This window comes from Budorcas taxicolor, chromosome 1, assembly GCF_023091745.1.
Source record: "Budorcas taxicolor isolate Tak-1 chromosome 1, Takin1.1, whole genome shotgun sequence".
Lineage (NCBI taxonomy): Eukaryota > Metazoa > Chordata > Mammalia > Artiodactyla > Bovidae > Budorcas > Budorcas taxicolor.
The window spans coordinates 171,289,543-171,309,593 of record NC_068910.1 but is presented as its reverse complement, the minus strand read 5'-3'; the positions used below and the strand labels follow the sequence as shown (position 1 = coordinate 171,309,593).

The 20,051-nt window shown below is 39.2% G+C and overlaps 1 protein-coding gene across 1 annotated transcript in view; it reads right to left on the bottom strand.

Moving 5' to 3' along the window:
• Positions 1–3,924: 3,924 nt before the first annotated feature.
• IFT80 (intraflagellar transport 80) overlaps positions 3,925–20,051 on the bottom strand; it is a 118,598-nt gene continuing 102,471 nt past the window's right edge. Inside the window, exons 18-19 of the mRNA XM_052640738.1 lie at positions 11,462–11,585; positions 3,925–4,035 (exon numbers count right to left, since the gene is read on the bottom strand). Of these exons, the coding sequence (XP_052496698.1) occupies positions 3,925–4,035; positions 11,462–11,585 (235 nt within the window). The remainder of the gene's footprint in view (positions 4,036–11,461; positions 11,586–20,051) is intronic.

Sequence of the window (20,051 nt, the reverse complement as noted above, 5' to 3'; positions counted from 1 at the left end):
CCTTTTCCATGGACATCCCGTTTCATCTCTCTCCTGCAGAACTGAACAGTCTAAGAAGCCTTATGAGGTTTGTTCCCTCAGCTTCCTTATGTGGGTCTTAAAATGCCAAAAAAACATTAAAGAAAGTGGGAGAGACAGAAGGGCGAATTGAGGGACTTGCTCCAGTGGGGTGGACATCTTTGGATAGCTATTAAGAAATAGGATGAATAAAATGGACATTGATGGAATTGAAACAAAAGTTTTAACACAGCACTACTGAATTCTGGGGGGGACCTCCTGCTACACATCCAACATGAAAGGTGCCCCAGTCTGCTTTATTTGTCCCAATTTACAGGCATTTTTAAAACGGGAAGGCAAAGGTTACAATGAGGAACTCATCTTGAAAATAGCTGAAGTATTGGTGGGCAAAAAGTTCATTCAGGGTTTCTGCAGGATGATACAGAAACCCTGAACGAACTTTTTGGCCAACCCTACAATAGGGGGATTAATCAAGAGAAAGATTGACCCAGGAATTGAACCCAGGTCTCCAGCATTGTGGGTGGATTCTTTACCAACTGAGCTATCAGGGATATCATATGGTAACTCTCTTTCATACCTGATGCAGTGGTCCCTGGACCAAAACTACAACTACTAATGCATTGCAGGAAGCAGGGATGATTCCTGGGCACCAAGCCATAGCTGCTTTAAAATCTTTATGTCAGAGTTCCTAACGGCCTGATGGGGTGGGTTGTGCTTTCACTCCATGCGGGCGTAGTTGGGCTAGCATTGAACACAGTTACATTGCCTGTTGGTAGAGATAGCCCGCTAACTCTGTACCTATGTAACCCTTTCCTACACGGCTGAGAGTGGACAGAGCGGGAGGCACTTGCTAGACTCCTAGTGCTGCCAATGATCTAGACCAGCACAGTGGCCAAACCTAATGTCCCTTCTAAGGTGAAAAGGTTTGGATACAGAGAGGAGAAATAGTATGTAATGAAGGGTAAATGAATGAGTAACTGAGTTAGGCAATGAGAGAAGTCCAACGATAATGCTCGGAAGAAAGCTAAGAGCAAGAAATAATATTGTCTCTCAAGCTCAATTATACCAAATGCCTGAGAGCATGAAGTCATCTATTTCTGACACCACTTCTGTTTTCCTGACAAGATCAAACGGAAGCCCCGAGACATCCTGTCATACAATATGATGATGGATGGGGCTACTATCAGACTGACTGGATGGGACTCCAGTAAATGTGTATCTTTGACTCTTATTTTTCAGGTTACATCTACCATAATGTTACGTGCTAGAATACTGGCGTTACTGGAAAGATAATGCCAGTGTTGATAATCAAATGTATTGTGACACTGAGTTTACTAGCTTCCTATCCTTACCCCACATTGATTCCTCCAAATGTTGCTGTCAGGTCCCTTTTGCTATAAAAGATCCCATGATCAAAGACCAGGGACTGGCCTAAGATGTAATAAAGGATGTATCCAGGCTTGGGGAGGAGGACTGGTATAGAGCTTCCAAAACCTTTGAAATTTCCTGAATGAAAGGAGTATCTTTGTTAATGCTAATGAACGTGTACGTGTACGTGTGTGTTAGGGGAGGGGCATGACTACAGAGCGTTAGGATAAGGGCTGGTCACCAGAAAAAACACAGGATCAGAGGGTTAAAACTTTTAGCCACCTGACCTCCAGAGAGGAAAGGGGCTAGAGGCTGAGTTCAGTCAACTGTGCCTACATAATAAAACTCTGATACAAAATTCAGGACAGCAAGACCTAGGGGAGCTAGGTATGTTCACCTAGTTGGTGAACATACTGATGTGCTGGGAGGATGATGGACATGCCTGGGTTCTACGAGGAGGTGGTGTGGAAGCTCTGTGTCTCGTTTGCCCTAACACCTCTCCTTCCTCCCAGGCCTTACTCTATGCATCTCTTCCATTTGGCTGTTCCTAAATTATATCTTTTATAGTAAAACTGAAACAGAAAATGTTTCAGTGAGTCCAGTGAGTCATTCTGGTCAATTATCAAACCTGAAGGGGGGTGGTAGAAATCCCCAAATTTTCAGCCAAGTCAGAGGGGTATGAGTATCCTAGGGTCCCCACTAGTAGTGGCAACTGAAGAGTAATTTAGCTGAGGATCTTGCCCTTTAATTTGTGAGACCTACACTAACTCTGGGCTTACCAGGTGGCACTAGTGGTAAAGAATCTGCCCGCCAGTACAGGAGACACAAGAGATGTGGGTTTGATCCCTGGGTCGTGAAGATCCCCTGGAGTAGGAAGTGGCAACCCACTCCAGTATTCCTGTCTGGAAAATTCCATGGACAGAGGAACCTAGTGGGCTACAGTCCATGGGGTTATGAAGAGTCAGATGCGACTGAGCAACTGAGCACACTAACTCTGGGTATTATCAACTGAATTGAATGTCAGGGCATCAAGTTGGCTATCAGAGACTTGTTGTTAGAATGCAGAAATATTTCATTATATTTTATGACTTTTAAAATTATAGTAAAATAAACATAAAATTTACCCTTCTGACCAGCTTTCTTTTTAAACTTTTTATTGTAATATAAGAAAACAAATGTATTTAAGTACAACTTACAAGTAAACCACTCAATCACATTTCACAAATTGAACACACCATTGTACCCAGCATCTGGATGAAGAACAGAACATTACAACATTTCAGCAAGGAAAAGGAATATGTTGAAAAGACAGGAACATTTTCATTTAAAAAAACTAAACATATTCATTAAAATGAGGGTGAGAGAGGGCATCACTTTCCCATGTATATGCACATGCCCACTCTATAATGTACCATTTCCAAAAATGGTTTCATGGAAGAATTTCTAAGGAATATTTGTGCTATGTTAAAAAGCTTTTGTGGTAATAATAATTTGGGGACATACTGAATGAAAGCCAGTCAAATGGGTTGATAATTCAAGGAGATTTTCACAAATTCAGACTCCAGAGTCTAGTGCCTAAACATTCTTAAGTCAGAAAAGGAATGAGAAAAATATTTATTGCCTGTTCTAGATATATTTCTATAATTATGATAAAATAGATATAACAAAATTTACCATTTGGGCATTAAGTACATTCACAATGTTGGGCAACCATCACGACTATCACTTTCGAGAACTCATTCAAGCCAGACAGGAATGCTGAACTTATGAAACAATAGCTCCTCAATTTTCCCTCCCAACAGTCCCTGGCAACTACTGTTCTCCTTTCTGTCTCAATGAACTTGTCTATTTTTATACCTCATGTAAGTGGGATTCTATAATATTTGACCTGTTGTGTCTGACTTCTTTCACTTAGCACGCTATTTTCAAGATTCATCCATGTATCAGAATTTCATTCTTTTCAAAGGCTGTATAATATCCCACTTTGTGTATACACCACATTTTGTTTATCCATTCATCTGCTGATGTATATCTTTTTTTGCCCACCACTTTGCTTTTGTGAATAATGTTGCTATGAACATATACAAGTATACATATTATTATATATAATTCATAAATAAATCTTCATTTTTTTGTTGTTTAAACTTTTGGAGCACTTTACAATTTAGAGCACAAATAGAAATGAATGATAACATACATTTTAAAGAGTCCAGTGTTTTATTATTAGCATTAATATCTGTTCATACTGAAGATTCAGGGATAAAATAATGGACAGAAAACTAGGATGTAAGCAATACGACATGGATGTATCATAAATATATAGGAATATTTACTAATTATTGGACTAAAAAGATAAAAGATGAAATTTCAGCAGTTATTTTGTGCTCAGTCTTTCTGAATGTACTTTTGGTATTAAATACACAGCAAGTGCTTATACTTGGAGATTCTGCCTTTTTCTTTAGCAATGAAAACATGCTTATCCTTGATTAATCAGACTCAGTTTCAAAAGGTAAAACTTCTTAAAGGTAATCATGACATTTAGTGCTTTAGACCAGTACTCTTGGTGGGCTGGCTGCCAGATGACCGTTCTCGCTCTTTAGTAATTTCCATCTCAATTTTGGCTTTGATTTTCTCCCAGTCTATTTGGAGCTGTGGTAGAAGAAAAGAAGAAATGTGCATATATAGTATAAGACCTTTTTATTTAATCCAAAGTAGCTAAGAGTAAACAAAAATAGAATGTATGACTTCCACAACATTAGAGAAAGACAGTGGGAAAGAAAAGAAGAAATAAGGCTCCCTCGCAAATGACATAGCGTTAAATAATTCCTACTAGAACAATTATCACCATAAAAAGCAAAGACTTTCACTGTGATGCAAAAGACCAAAGTCTAGTTGTAGTTATTTATAAAAAGTACCTCTCAACTATGAAACCCTAGGATTCTGCTCAGGTACGAGGTGGGAAGGGCAGGTAAGGTGGATTGCTCTTCTCCAAACAAGAGGGAAAATGGACAGAGCCCTGGCCATCAGGCCATGTTTCAAGCGCATCAACACTTCAGCACTCTTACACTGAGGTTTCCATCAGGAACCTAGCTATGAAGAAAGATAGGGGAGCATCTGCTTCACCAGAGCATACTCTGCAAAGGGGCTCCTTTGCAACAACTCTTAAAATAATATGAAGACTTGGTGGTAAGACAACGATGAAAAGATATTAGATGAAATAGCAGGAGAACAAGGTTGAAAGACAACTAAAAAGAATAAAGTGATAATATTTATATCTGTTGCATGTTGACCACTGATCCCCACCAAGATCCAGCCCTGCCCCTCCACTATATCCCTTCCCTCCACTAAAGCAACAGACTTGGTGTTAGGAGTGGACTCTACCCGGAGAAGGCAATGGCACCCCACTCCAGTACCCCTGCCTGGAAAATCCCATGGACGGAAGAGCCTGGTGGGCTGCACTCCATGGGGTCGCTAAAAGTCGGACACGACTGAGCAACTTCACTTTCACTCTTCACTTTCATGCATTGGAGAAGGAAATGGCAACCCACTCCAGTGTTCTTGCCTGGAGAATCCCAGGGACGGGGGAGCGTGGTGGGCTGCCGTCTATGGGGTCGCACAGAGTCAGACACGACTGAAGTGACTTAGCAGCAGCAGCTACCCTGAGTCCCACAGACAAGTTCTTTAGGAAAAAGCATTCAGATTTTTTAAGTCTGGAGATCACTAACTTAGAAATGTGTGTCCTCTCAGGCAAGACATGGGAAAAAATGGGGTCCCAGCTTAAACTTAACTCTGATTTACTTTGAAATGAACCCAAACTCCTAGACTGAACCAAAAGTAAATAGGTTTTCTTTCACCTCCATGTAGGGGAGTTGAGTAGAATAAGCAGTATTAAAGCAGATTGTGGTGATAAGTGCTGCTTGAACAGATTTATCTTAAGTAACTGAGACTAATTTAACACAAGACTTCATGCCTCTTTTATTTTGTGCTGGAAGTAGGTAGAATAAAGTATTTGGTTCTTTTTTATGCCAAAATCCTTTCTCTAATTTCTGTGAAGTAATTTGTGGATATTATTGGTCACCTTTATTAAGATAATCATTCCATATATTTGTCTGTAATATATAAAATAGATGAAGTAAAAGAATCCTTCTTACTCATAGAAGATGAATGTCTGTGCTAAGATGCAAGTGACAGCTCAATGAAAGGCAGAGCAAATGTTAGATTATTTGAAAGGCTCATTTTTCAATCTGGCCAGAACCTGATATTTTTTAAATGGCAGAACATTCATCTAAGAAAACATTTCAAAGAGAAAGACAAAACTTGATGAATACCTTGTCCTTCTTCCAGCTTTAAATTGACTTACATATGTTTCCTGAATCAATCACAATAAAACCATATATTGTTGATAAACTAAACAACTGTTGCTCGGCTTCACCAGAAGTATATCAAGTAGACTGATGACATCTATAGTAGTTACTTGTTATAGTACAAATGAGGGTGTCAGTTGATAGCGATCCTACTGAAAATAAATGTTTCACTTTCACTCTGGCATCTGTCCAGTTTTAGAACAATGTTCTGATAATTTGGTCTCTGGAATAGAGTATTTTTAATAGTGGGTTTCAGATAAGGATGTACTCATGACAGCTGTCAAGTGACTTCTACGTTAAAACACATCCTTTTCTCTTCTAGGGAGTGTTAATACTCTTTGGCACTTCTTTTTCTAGTCCTGAGCCAGTCAATTCTTTATATTCACATAGAAGTAATTTCAAAATCATATCGAATGGCTCTCCATCCTCTACCTCACCTCTCTTACTCTCAACTGAAAATCAGCTTCCTACTTTAGAGAGAATATAGTGACCATTAGGCAGAATTCACTTAATTTCCTTCCTTTCACAAAAGTAGGTACATCTGTACCCACGCCTCTCTCTTTCCCTTCTGTCTCAGCCCAGCATCTTCACATAAGTCCCTGATCTTATCTCAGACTCCTTTAGGACATCGACCTTCAATTATTACCTACATATTTCAATTTCCTTCTCTTCACTGGCTGCTCCTTCTCATCCTTCCTTCTCTATTCTGTCTCCCTACAAGCTACTTCCTTCATTCTTCTTTTCATTCCCGACTCTCATCCACTTCTCAGACCACTGTGATATAACTGTGTTCCCACTATACTTCAGAAACTTCACTAACGCCACCATTAAGTGTTTTAATTCCTCATCCTATATTCCTTCTCTATATGACTCAATTACTCATTCAACAAATATTTAATGTTTGTTCTATGCCAAGGATTGCTCTAGGCACATGGATTTAGCAGTGAATAAAAAGATAAAAATCAGTGTCTTTATAGAGAGAGAAACAGAGACAAATGATAGTGGTAAGAGTTTCAGAAACAGGGGAGGGAGGCAGTACCACGGGTGGAGTTGAGGGGATGAGTGCTGAACTTCAGATAGAGTGAGCAGAGAAGGCCTCCCTGAGAAAATTGAAAATTAATGATGTGAAAATCTGAAGATTAATCAGTATATCTGGGGAAGAGCACCTAACAGAGGAAGAAAAAGGCCTCGATGTAGAAGCATCCCCTGGACCTTGCTGATTCCATTCCAGCTCTTCAAAATCTCTTTCAGTATATCCTCCCCTTCTGGTTTCTGCTCTCCTTTCTAAATATCCTCAATCTCTTTTCTTTCTTTGTCTTCTATATCTTTCTCCTTGGTACTCTCTTCACTATTAGCATTCACTGGGGTTCCAAACACAGCTTTTTCATACTTTCCCTAAGAAATCTCATCAACTCACATAGCTTCAACTTAAATTGTCATGATCAAAGATTTATTTATCTAGCCCTTATTCTTCCTTTATCAATACCCTTCGATGTTCACATTGATATTTCCAACTGCCCACTAGACATCTCCACCTAGATAGGGTCTATCCCACAGGGACTTCTAATGCAAAAAATGGCCTATTTTCATGTATTCAAACAAAAAGGTCCACAACTCGTATATGCTCATGTTCCTCCACCAGTCACCCATGCTAGGAATGCTGAAGTTGTTCTCAAACGCCTTGACTTAACTCACTGCTCTCCTCCTACCTCTAACCACAATGTTCTATTAATTTTTCTGATTTTTTTTCCTTACATTAATCCTACCCTTTCCATCTCCTGGTGAAACTATTATAGTAACTGGCCTCCTGGTCACCACTCTCACCTCCAAACCATTTTCCACCTAAGAAGCTATCTTTCAAGTCATTCTCTTGATTACAAACCTCAAGTCTTTGCATTGCCTTCATTATGAACTCTGTTAGCACAGTATTAAGATGTTTCAATGTCTGGTCCCATCAATATTCCAGTCACTCAGAACCCAAGGCACCCCCTCTGTACTCCACCATTTTTTCAAGATCCCATGCATTTGCTCTTATTATCATATCCTTTGACTGACTGATAAAACCCTACTCAAGATAATTTTGTGGAAAAAATAAATTAAAGAAATTAAAACTAACAAATGCTAAGTATATCATTTCCAAGTGGGGGGAAAACAGGATAATTTGTGAAAAAATCTAAGTTTCCGTTTCTACTTAGAAATTGGGATTTTTAAAATGGAAAAGTGATCATGTCACTTCCATTCAGTATCTTTACATTAATCTTATTGTAAATCCAACTTACCTAATGTGCCCTATGAAACTCTCAGGTCAACCTCCCCTTTGCTCATCACTCTTAACCACTTCAGAGCCTTCCCTATCCTGGAATGTGTCCATCCCTACACCCTCTCCCCTTGATTGGTTTCTACCCATCCTTCAGAGTTCAGCTCTAACATCATTTGCTTTCCTTTGAAAAATCTTTGCTGATACCCCCATTCTAGGTCAGGCCCCACATTCATAAAGTCTTATAGCACTATGCATACTACCTTCAAAGCTATTATCACAAATGAAATGAACAATTAACTATATAATTATCTGTCGCCTCTATTTGAATACAAATTTCAAAGGGTCAGTGTCTGCCAGGTTTACTATTATATCCCAACCACCAAGAATAATACATTGTCTGCAGGAGGTACTCAATAAATACTGAATGAATGAGAGATCACTAATTATCCAGGAAGTGAGCTACCGCTTAATCTCTCACTATTTTCTCTCCTATTTATCATTCCTTTTTTCTTTCTCCTAGCATAATGCTTTAAACATTTCCTGGCTCTTTTACTTTTCTTTTTGCACAGAGTTTGTATTCAGTGAACTGAACGTATTCCTCAGGTGGATTTTATTTGTCAGACTAATGAATTATCTTACAAACACTTGCTGAACACTGCTGTAGACCAGGTATAATGACTCTAATGGAGTTCTTAGAAGACAGTACACCTTGTATAGATCTCAGATTTCCACATTTTAAACTAGAAAGGCCCAAATAACATTTCAGGGCTCATAAATATGAATGTATGTCAAGCCTCACTTCTTATAAACTTTTATGTTATGCATTGTGAAGCCATTTGAATTCACCAGCTATCTAGAATAAATTTTTCAAGGTTTACAAAAATGATCTTTTTCTATTCAATTCTTAGTTCTGAAATAAAAAGTTTATATAATCACAATTTTGGTTAAGAAATTTTAAGTCAAAGATTATTTTCATCTTAGTTCAGTTCAGTTCAGTTCAGTCGCTCAGTCATGTCCAACTCTTTGCGACCCTGTGAACTGCAGCACACCAGGCCTCCCTGTCCATCACCAACTCCCAGAGTCCACCCAAACCCATGTCCATTGAGTCGGTGATGCCATCCAACCATCTCATCCTCTGTTGTCCCCTTCTCCTCCTGCCCTCAATCTTTCCCAGCATCAGGGTCTTTTCAAATGAGTCAACTCTTTGCATCAGGTGGCCAAAGTATTGGAGTTTCAGCTTCAACATCAGTCCTACCAATGAACACCCAGGACTGATCTCCTTTAGGATGTACTGGTTGGATCTCTTTGCAGTCTAAGGGACTCTCAAGAGTCTTCTCCAACCCCACAGTTCAAAAGCATCAATTCTTTGGCTTTTATTTAAGATTTTCATCTTAAGATACTGTTTTATGATTTCTAGTTAACTTCCAATTTACATTTACGAAGACAAGTTGGAAACTAGAACATGGTGCCATAAGGGGTCAAAAAAAGGAAACAAAATACCCAAGAAAAGTCATGTTGTTCTGATTATCCCATTTTGAACATTTCAGCTACTCTTATGATTGAAGTACTAACATGTTATTTATAGTTGAATACATATATAATGAAAAAGAGGATAAGAGTTTTAAGTTTTCAGGATCTGAAATATAACTTTGAGGTAAAAACTATATTTTCTATGTCCTCAAAAGCACCTAATGTGAACACAGTGAAAAAAATATTGATAATAATATGATGAAGAGGAAGCAGAGTAGTATTAATTTGCTTCAAAACTATATAGTAAAGGAAATTTAAAGTGGGTGCTCATTTTCAATGTACTGTCATATTTTCAAAACAGACAAAAGAGATTAGCTGACCAATGATTTTCTGGGCTGTTTCGCACCATAGTGTTGGTGGCTGCTGTCATATTCTGTGAATTAAAAAGTACAACCCTCAGAGCTCTTACGGAAGGCTAATAGCCCAAACAATTCATTTCTGAATCAAACAAAAAAAATTGTGAAGCTTCTATAAAATATGTCCCTTTCTACCAAGAAACCCACAACTGTGTCTATCCTGGATCCAGATAATGAAGTTACACTGCAGAACTAAGAATAGCTCCAAAGTCTTCATTACCCTGAAAGTGAAGTGAAGTCGCTCAGTTGTGTCCGACTCTTTGCGACCCCATGGACTGTAGCCTACAAGGCTCCTCTCTCCATGGGATTCTCCAGGCTGCCCTGAAGTCCAAAAATGTGAGTCATGACACTCGATATTCTACATACAGCAAATGGATAATGTCTTTAGTAGTTGCCTCTCTCTACATCCTCTTTCCTCTTCCAAAGAGGACGGGATAATATATTTTACCCACCCCCACAATGAAGCAGAACATTCTATCCCCACCGAGAAACACTCCCACATGGTCTATGTAAGAAAGTGAAAGTGTTAGTCACTCAGTTGTGTTCAACTCTTTGCAACCCCATGCACTGTATGTAGCCCACCAGGCTCCTCTGTCCAAGGGACTCTCCAGGCAAGAATACTAGAGTGGGTAGCCATTCCCTTCTCTGGGGAGATCTTCCCAACCCAGGGGTCAAACCTGGGTCTCCTCCATTGCAGGCAGATTCTTTACCATCTGAGCCACCAGGAAAGCCCCTACATGGTCTATAAGCTCCATGAAGACAGAAGCCATGTCTGATTTAACACCTAGTGTGGTGCCTAATCCAGACTGAGTACTTATAAACACATTTTGAATATATGAATGCCTAAAAGGATAAGGAAACCAATTAGTTTGCAGAACTGGGAGAAAGGTTAGCCCTGTCTTGGGTTTACAAATTGGATCTCCCATGGCTAGAAGTGAGCTCTATTTTTGCCATTTGAATCTAGAAGTATCTGGGCAGGTGACCACAATCATTTCTGTTCTAGGCACTGGCTCGCCTTGTCTGCTGGTATGTACTAGAATGGCTTTTTTCCTAACTGGATTGACAAAACCTTAAGTTCTGGTAGGAACTTAAGAGGCAAAGGGTCAGCCTTCTTTGGTTCTAGGTGGTGAAGTCTACCCAGGTGAGGCACCTCTTTAAGTGCAACCAGGCTCCCTAGAATCTGCAAAATGACAAAGTATCCAAGTTCTGGCCACTGCCCTCTGTGCTTATTTCCCTGGAATAGAAAGGGGAGCTGGTGGAAGACAAAATTCAGGAGTTAGAAGCCTTTATCTTCGCATTTTATGTTGTTTATCTAAAAATATCAGTTAGGACACAACCTTAACATAAATTGGAAACTGTAAGAACAGACTTGAGTTAAGCAAAACATGGCTCTAAGAGTCCAGAAAAATATTCTGTAATATAATTATATAGTCAAAACTGCAACATTGAAAGACAAGAAGCAGTTATTTTTAGAGACTGCAGTAGGAAAGTTATTCAATTTTGTCTCATTGAGACAAATAACATATAAAGCATATAATTATTATCAAATACTGCATAATACTTACACCTTCGGCATACTGCAGGTATCGTTTATTAGTTTCCTGTTTACCAAATGTCTCCAAAAATTTTTGACGGTAAGCAAGAACTGTGTCAACATGTGTTTTGTATTTTACAGCCAATTCAAGAGCCCTATAATGAGAAATAAAATGTTATCAGCACTGATATGTTGACCTCTATGGGCAGTTCTGGGGTGAGAGGGTGGGACAAATGCTCTGTGTTTTTCCCTCTACTCATTCTTCAGTATGAAAGGTATGTCATGGCCCCTACCTTATCCATCTTGTAAATTTCTGTTTATACTTCAGGGTCCAGACCAAACATGATATATTCTCCCTGACCAGCTCTCCTTGGAGAAATAAATGATCATTACATCTTTCTATGCTACAGAACATTCCTTACATACTATTATTATAGTCCTGCTCAGAGTGTATTGTAACTATTATGAATTTGTTCCTTGAATTAACCTATACATTTATTAAAGGGAGATGTGGGTTTCATTTCTCTTTGGTGAGTATTACTGAGTAGATGTATGATAAATGCTCATTGAAAAGTTCACTGAAATCATAAGAAAATTCAAGTGAATTCCCCAAAGTAAGGGTCCAACTATCCTGACCATTTTATAAGTCTATAATAAACACAAGAGAAGACTCTACACATGGACATCACCAGATGGTCAACACTAAAATCAGACTGATTATACTCTTTGCAGTCAAAGACGGAGAAGCTCTATACAGTCAGCAAAAACAAGACCAGGAGCTGACTGTGGCTCAGATCATAACTCTTTATTGCCAAATTCAGACTTAAATTGAAGAAAGTAGGGAAAACCACTAGACCATTCAGGTATGACCTCAAGCAAATCCCTTATGATTATATAGTAGAAGTGAGAAATAGATTTAAGAGACTAGATCTGATAGACAGAGTGCCTGATGAACTATGGACGGAGGTTCGTGACATTGTACAGGAGACAGGGATCAAGACCATCCACATGGAAAAGAAATGCAAAAAAGCAAAATGGCTGTCTGAGGAGGCCTTACAAATAGCTGTGAAAAGAAGAGAAGCGAAAAGCAAAGGAGAAAAGGAAAGATATTCCCATTTGAATGCAGAGTCCCAAAGAACAGCAAGGAGAGACAAGAAAGCCTTCCTCAGCGATCAATGCAAAGAAATAGAGGAAAACAACAGAATGGGAAAGATCTCTTCAAGAAAATCAGAGTAACCAAGGGAACATTTCATGCAAAGATGGGCTCGATAAAGGACAGAAATGGTATGGACCTAACAGAAGCAGAAGATATTAAGAAGAGGTGGCAAGAATACACAGAAGAACTGTACAAAAAAGATCTTCAAGACCAAGATAATCATGATGGTGTGATCACACACCTAGAGCCAGACATCCTGGAATGTGAAGTCAAGCGGGCCTTAGGAAGCATCACTACAAACAAAGCTAGTGGAGGTGATGGAATTCCAGTTGAGCTCTTTCAAATCCTGAAAGATGATGCTGTCAAAGTGCTGCACACAATATGCCAGCAAATTTGGAAAACTCGGCAGTGGCCACAGGACTGGAAAAGGTCAATTTTCATTCCAATCCCAAAGAATGGCAATGCCAAAGAATGCTCAAACTACCGCACAACTGCACTCATCTCACACACTAGTAAAGTAATGCTCAAAACTGTCCAAGCCAGGCTTCAGCAATACATGAACCGTGAACTTCCAGATGTTCAAGCTGGTTTTAGAAAAGGCAGAGGAACCAGAGATCAAATTGCTAACATCCGCTGGATCATCGAAAAAGCAAGAGAGTTCCAGAAAAACATCTATTTCTGCTTTATTGACTATGCCAAAGCCTTTGACTGTGTGGATCACAATAAACTGTGGAAAATTCTGAAAGAGATGGGAATACCAGACCACCTAACCTTTCTCTTGAGAAACCTGTATGTAGGTCAGGAAGCAACAGTTAGAACTGGACATGGAGCAACAGACTGGTTCCAAATAGGAAAAGGAGTACATCAAGGCTGTATATTGTCACCCTGCTTATTTAAGTTATATGCAGAGTACATCATGAGAAACGCTGGGCTGGAAGAAGCACAAGCTGGAGTGAAGACTGCTGGGAGAAATATCAATAACCTCAGATATGCAGATGACACCACCCTTATGGCAGAAAGTGAAGAGGAACTAAAAAGCCTCTTGATGAAAGTGAAAGAGGAGAGTGAAAAAGTTGGCTTAAAGCTCGACATTCAGAAAACAAAGATCATGGCATCTGGTCCCATCACTTCATGGGAAATAGACGGGGAAACAGTGGAAACAGTGGCTGACTTTATTTTGGGGGGCTCCAAAATCACTGCAGATGGTGACTGCAGCCATGAAATTAAAAGACGCTTACTCCTTGGAAGAAAAGTTATGACCAACCTAGATAGCATATTAAAAAGCAAAGACATTACTTTGCCAACTAAGGTCCATCTAGTCAAGGCTATGGTTTTTCCAGTGGTCATGTATGGATGTGAGAGTTGGACTGTGAAGAAGGCTGAGTGCCGAAGAATTGATGCTTTTGAACTGTGGTGTTGGAGAAGACTCTTGAGAGCCCCTTGGAATGCAAGGAGACCAACTGGTCCATCCTAAAGGAGATCAGTCCTGGGTGTTCTTTGGAAGGACTGATGCTAAAGCTGAAATTCCAATACTTTGGCCACCTCATGCGAAGAGTTGACTCATTGGGAAAGACCCTGATGCTGGGAAGGACTGGAGGTAGGAGGAGAAGGGGACAACAGAGGATGAGATGGCTGGATGGCATCACCGACTCGATGGACATGAGTTTGGGTGGACTCCGGGAGTCGGTGATGGACAGGAAGGCCTGGCGTGCTGCGGTTCATGGGGTCACAAAGAGTCAGACACGATCGAGCGACTGAACTGAAATGAATGAATTTATTCTGTTCAATATTTAACTAAATACTGATATCCTTACATTTTTAGCATAACAAATTAAAAATATTAGTATTATGAAAATAAAATTTGAGAATAAAAGTCTGACAAAATGCCTTTTGCCATCTGATTCTTCAGTTCAGGTCAGTCACTCAGAACTAAATTAATCACTAAAATCAGAGGTATAACACCAAAGGCATAAAATCTACATACTGATAATACAGAGGGAGATGAAAATATTATTCTGCAGTTCCAGGTCTGTTTTTGCATGTAGGTTTTGGACAGCACTCAGCCCATCATCCTATGCATAACTCATATCAGTTGAGCCAGGAACAACCTAGTACAGTATAGCTCTCCTACACTGCTCACTGGATTTTTCTAAATTGTAAAAATATCACAACATATTTACAGGAGACTTGGAAAATACAGAACAAGGTGACATATAGCTCCATTATATATTACAATAAGTTTTTTAAGTAAATAAAGATTTTGTTGGAGTTTCAATATCAAACTCTCAAAAATTAATAGAATGAATATACAGAGAAGTAGAAGGATAGTAGTAGAAAAGAACTAAGAACCAATTCAACATACGATTTATACAATTTTCACACAACATATACTGTTCATTGTTTCCATGTATGGGAAATGATCATTGTAATAATCAGAGTATATTATTTCTCAAGTTGTCTTGCTTTCTAATATGCCATATGACTTCAAAATAGGCGGTCATAGTTTATCAGAGTCAATTATTATGAACTTGTTTTTTTAGAAAACTAGAATTTTCTCAACATGGGATTGCTTAGTAGGAAAATCTGTTTGGTTCTTGACATGCTTTGGTTTGACATAAATAGTAACTTTAAGAAGTATTTTAGATATGATGTGTGTATTAACTGATGAATAACAAATGAGAGATATTAAAGATAAGAAAAATTATGAATGTAAGTCATGTATAACACAAATGATAATGCCAAACTCTAGTACAATGATTTCTTATAGCCCAAACAATATTGCTAAATGCAAGGGTCAATATTTGCTACCCACCACAAACTCCTCACAAAGTTTCCTTATTTCTCTGTGACTTTAAGCCTTTCAGAGAGAAAAAAAAAGATACAGAGAAAAAAAGTGCAGAGGTACTAGAATATAGAGGAACAAAAGCAGAAAACCAGAGCGGGCAAAAAACAATTTGTAGAGGCTCAAAAGAGGAGAGACAGAAATCCTCTCTCATTTTATCACCCTCTAAATTCCTAAGGCTCTGATTCCAGTGGGGTACTATGGGTGGAGACTCCAGTGAACCACCTCTTTGGCATCTTAGAGTTCCATTTCCCATTATTTCTTTATGATTGTACAGGACAGGGGAAGGAATTCTGGATTGCACAAAACTGGAAGTTTTAAGCAGGAAGTACATAAGCATCTGGGTTGGGGCTTTCCAAAAATTCCAAAGAGATACTTTGTTATGGAACATCAATACATTTAATTATGTAGAAGGTGTAGAATATGATGTCTGCTGCTGCTGCTGCTAAGTCGCTTCAGTCGTGTCCAACTCTGTGCGACCCCGTAGACGGCAGCCCACCAGGCTCCCCCGTCCCTGGGACTCTCCAGGCAAGAATACTGGAGTGAGTTGCCATCCTGCATTTATATACTAGATACTAAGTATTATCTATTATAATAGTTATTATTAGTATTATAAAATATGTATTAATTATCTGACTGAAAACAATGCTAAAGGTAAACAGTCAAATGATATGTGCTATTGTAAATGCCTCTAAAAGCACACCCTGGGTAACAAATGTCTCTCTACCGCATTTAAGAGGGAATTTACTCCAAATTATATAAGAGTTATGGGAACAGTATGTCTCTAGCTTTAAAATGGTTATTTGGCAACGAAACAAATTCAACATTAGATTATGGGGCTGGAAAAAATCCATGTATCCTCTCTGATTTTAAATAGAAGGAAATTATATAAAAAGATGTTATAACTTCAAAGTATAATTTTTGCATAACTTGAATGAAACAAGATTACTTTATGTAAGTGGTATAAGTAAAAGAAACTATTTTTATTAATACTTACATAAAGGATCAATATGCATACATGGAGTTTCTAGTTCCTACCTCTCTTAACTTGCTTTTGAAAACAGACCACCACCAAATGTCTAGGGGGAATGGCACATGGATAACTTGCATATCTACCACCCTCAAGGGCTGCATCTTAGTAAACTGCAGGCAATTTTCAAATTCAAATATAAATGATAGCAGCACAAAGCAGCAAGACAATGCTTCTCAAATAGAATAACACGTATTAACAAAGTAAAATCTGTTCCCAGGCTTCCCCAGAGGTCCAGTGGTTAAAGATCCACCTGTCAATGCAGGGGACATGGGTTCAATCCTTGCTCTGTGAAGACCCCACATGCCACAAGGCAGCTAAGTCTGTGCACCATAACTGCTGATCCTGTGCTCTAGAGTCCACGAGCTGCAACTCTTGAGCCCACATTCCAAAATTACTGAAGTTCGTACTCCAGATCCTGTGGTCTGCAACAAAAGAAGCTACTGCAATGAGAAGCCCTCGTAATGCAACTAGAGAGTAGCCCCTGCTCTCCACAACTAGAAAAAGTTCTAGCCCAGCAATGAAAAATCAGCATAGCCAATTAAAAAAAAAAGTTTTATTCTAAAGCATGTAAATAAATATAGAAATTCAAGGATCCTAAAAAATCTAATATATTTATCAGCCAATACTTCAATTCTATCATTCTAGAATTTTGGAAGGATAGAATTAGAATATCACCATAACTGATTAATGGATCAGAGCAAAAACTGTCAATAGCTAACATCACAAAAAAGACAGATGACCAGTTATTACAGAAACACACATAATACCAATTCTGATGGATCTGGAAAAATTTACTTCCATCTGATGAAGGAAAATTTTAAATCTAAACCTAACCAAGTTTCTAAGGCTTTCTAGGTGGCTTAGTGGTAAAGAATCCACCTGCCAATGCAGGAGCTGCAGGAGCCCCAGGAGACATGGGTTCTATCCCTGGGCTGGGGAGATCCCATGGAGGAGAAAATGGCAACCCACTCCAATATTCTTGCCCAGAGAATCCCATGGACAGAGGAGCCTGGTGGGCTATAGTCCATGAGGTCGCAAAGAGTTGGACACAATTGAGCATGCAGGCATGTATGTCAGCAAGTTTCTACATTCAATACCAATTCACAGCTAATTCGGGGCAAAGGAACATGTTAAGTGATACCACAAAGATGCAATTAACAAAGTCTAGATTATAAGAAGTTCCCTAAGCCCAAATAAAATACAAAAAACAAATAGAAGATTTAAAGAAACTTAAGAGTGCATCAACCAATCACAATGCATCCATCTTTTCTGGATACTGCATCAAACAACATAAAGCAAAACAAAACATTTATGAGACAAACAGAGAAATAAGAACACTGAATAGAATTATTATTAATTTTAAAGGTGTGATCATATTATGGTTGGATTAAAAAAAACCCTTTAAGATACATACTGAAATATTCATAGATAAAATAATATGATGACTGGGATCTGCCTTTAAACAATAGTGGGGAGGGATAAAGTGTGGGTAGAGATTACTCACAAATCACTAACTGTTGAAGCTGAGTGATGGGTACATGGATATTCATTATACTGTTCTATTTTTATATAAGTTTGAAATTTTCCATAATGAGTAGCTTTTAAATTTCATCTTCTTTGCCCCTTCCTGATCTCTTTGGCTGAATTCTCCTCTTCAACCAGACCATTAAACGTTCAATTCAGGAGAAATCTGCCTGCTGCCTTCTTTTCTTTTTCTTTCTTTAAATTCTAGTAGGTACCCATCACTCAGCTTCAACAGTCCTAGAAGTCTTAGTTTATGAGACCTATTATTTACTCACTCCCAGGGAAACAGAGAAATACATGTGGCCAAAAAACATATAAGCTTTCTTTTTTCCCCAACCATGTGTTGCTTGTAGGGACTGAACTCACACCATGGCAGTGAAAACAATAAGATCTTTTATAAAAAGTCATCATCCATATAGACAGGCATGCAAAGAGTCTATTGTTAATCAGTCAATCACATAATTTTATCATCCTGTGTTTGAATATCTTTGTTTAGTTCAGTTCAGTTCAGTCCCTCAGTCGTGTCCGACTCTTTGCGACCCCATGGACTGCAGCATGCCAGGTTTCCCTCTCCATCACCAACTCCCGGAATTTACTCAAACTCATATCCATTCAGTCGGTGATACCATCCAACCATCTCATCCTCTGTCATCCCCTTCTCCTCAAGCCTTCAATCTTTCCCAGAATCAGGGTTTTTTCAAATGAGTCAGTTCTTCACATCAGTTCAGTTCAGTTGCTCAGTCGTGTCTGACTCTTTGCGACCCCATGAATCGCAGCACGCCAGGCCTCCTTGTCCATCACCAACTCCTGGAGTTCACTCAGACTCACGTCCATCAAGTCAGTGATGCCATCTAGCCATCTCATCCTCGGTCGTCCCCTTCTCCTCCTGCCCCCAATCCTTCCCAGCATCAGAGTCTTTTTCAATGAGTCTGCTCTTCGCATGAGGTGGCCAAAGTGCTGGAGCTTCAGCCCCAGCATCATTCCTTCCAAAGAAATCCCAGGACTGATCTCCTTCAGAATGGACTGGTTGGATCTCCTTGCAGTCCAAGGGACCCTCAAGAGTCTTCTCCAACACCACAGTTCAAAAGCATCAATTCTTCGGTGCTCAGCCTTCTTCACAGTCCAACTCTCATATCCATACATGACCACAGGAAAAACCATAGCCTTGACTAGATGGATCTTAGTCGGCAGAGTAATATCTCTGCTTTTTAATACGCTATCTAGGTTGGTCATAACTTTCCTTCCAAGGAGTAAGCGTCTTTTAATTTCATGGCTGCAGTCACCACCTGCAGTGATTTTGGAGCCCCAAAAAATAAAGTCTGACACTGTTTCCACTGTTTCTCCATCACTATGAAGTGATGGGACTGGATGCCATGATCTTCCTTTTCTGAATGTTGAGCTTTAAGCCAACTTTTTCACTCTCCTCTTTCACTTTCATCAAGAGGCTTTTGAGTTCCTCTTCACTTTCTGCCATAAGGGTGGTTGTCATCTGCATATCTGAGGTTATGATATTTCTCCCGGCAATCTTGATTCCAGCTTGTTTCTTCCAGTCCAGTGTTCCTCATGATGTACTCTGCATATAACTTAAATAAGCAGGGTGACAATATACAGCCTTGACAGACTCCTTTTCCTATTTGGAATCAGTCTGTTGTTCCATGTCCAGCTCTAACTGTTGCTTCCTGACCTGCATACAGATTTCTCAAGAGGCAGGTTAGGTAGTCTGGTATTCCCATCTCTTTCAGAATTTTCCACAGTTTATTGTGATCCACACAGTCAAAGGCTTTGGCATAGTCAATAAAGCAGAAATAGATGTTTCTCTGGAACTCTCTCGCTTTTTCCATGATCCAGTGGATGTTGGCAATTTGATCTCTGGTTCCTCTGCCTTTTCTAAAACCAGCTTGAACATCAGGGAGTTCACGGTTCACATATTGCTGAAGCCTGGCTTGGAGAATTTTGAGCATTACTTTACTAGCATGGTTCTTCGCATCATGTGGCCAAAATATTGTAGTTTCAGCTTCAGTATCAGTCCTCCCAATGAATATTCAGGACTGAATTCCTTTAGGATG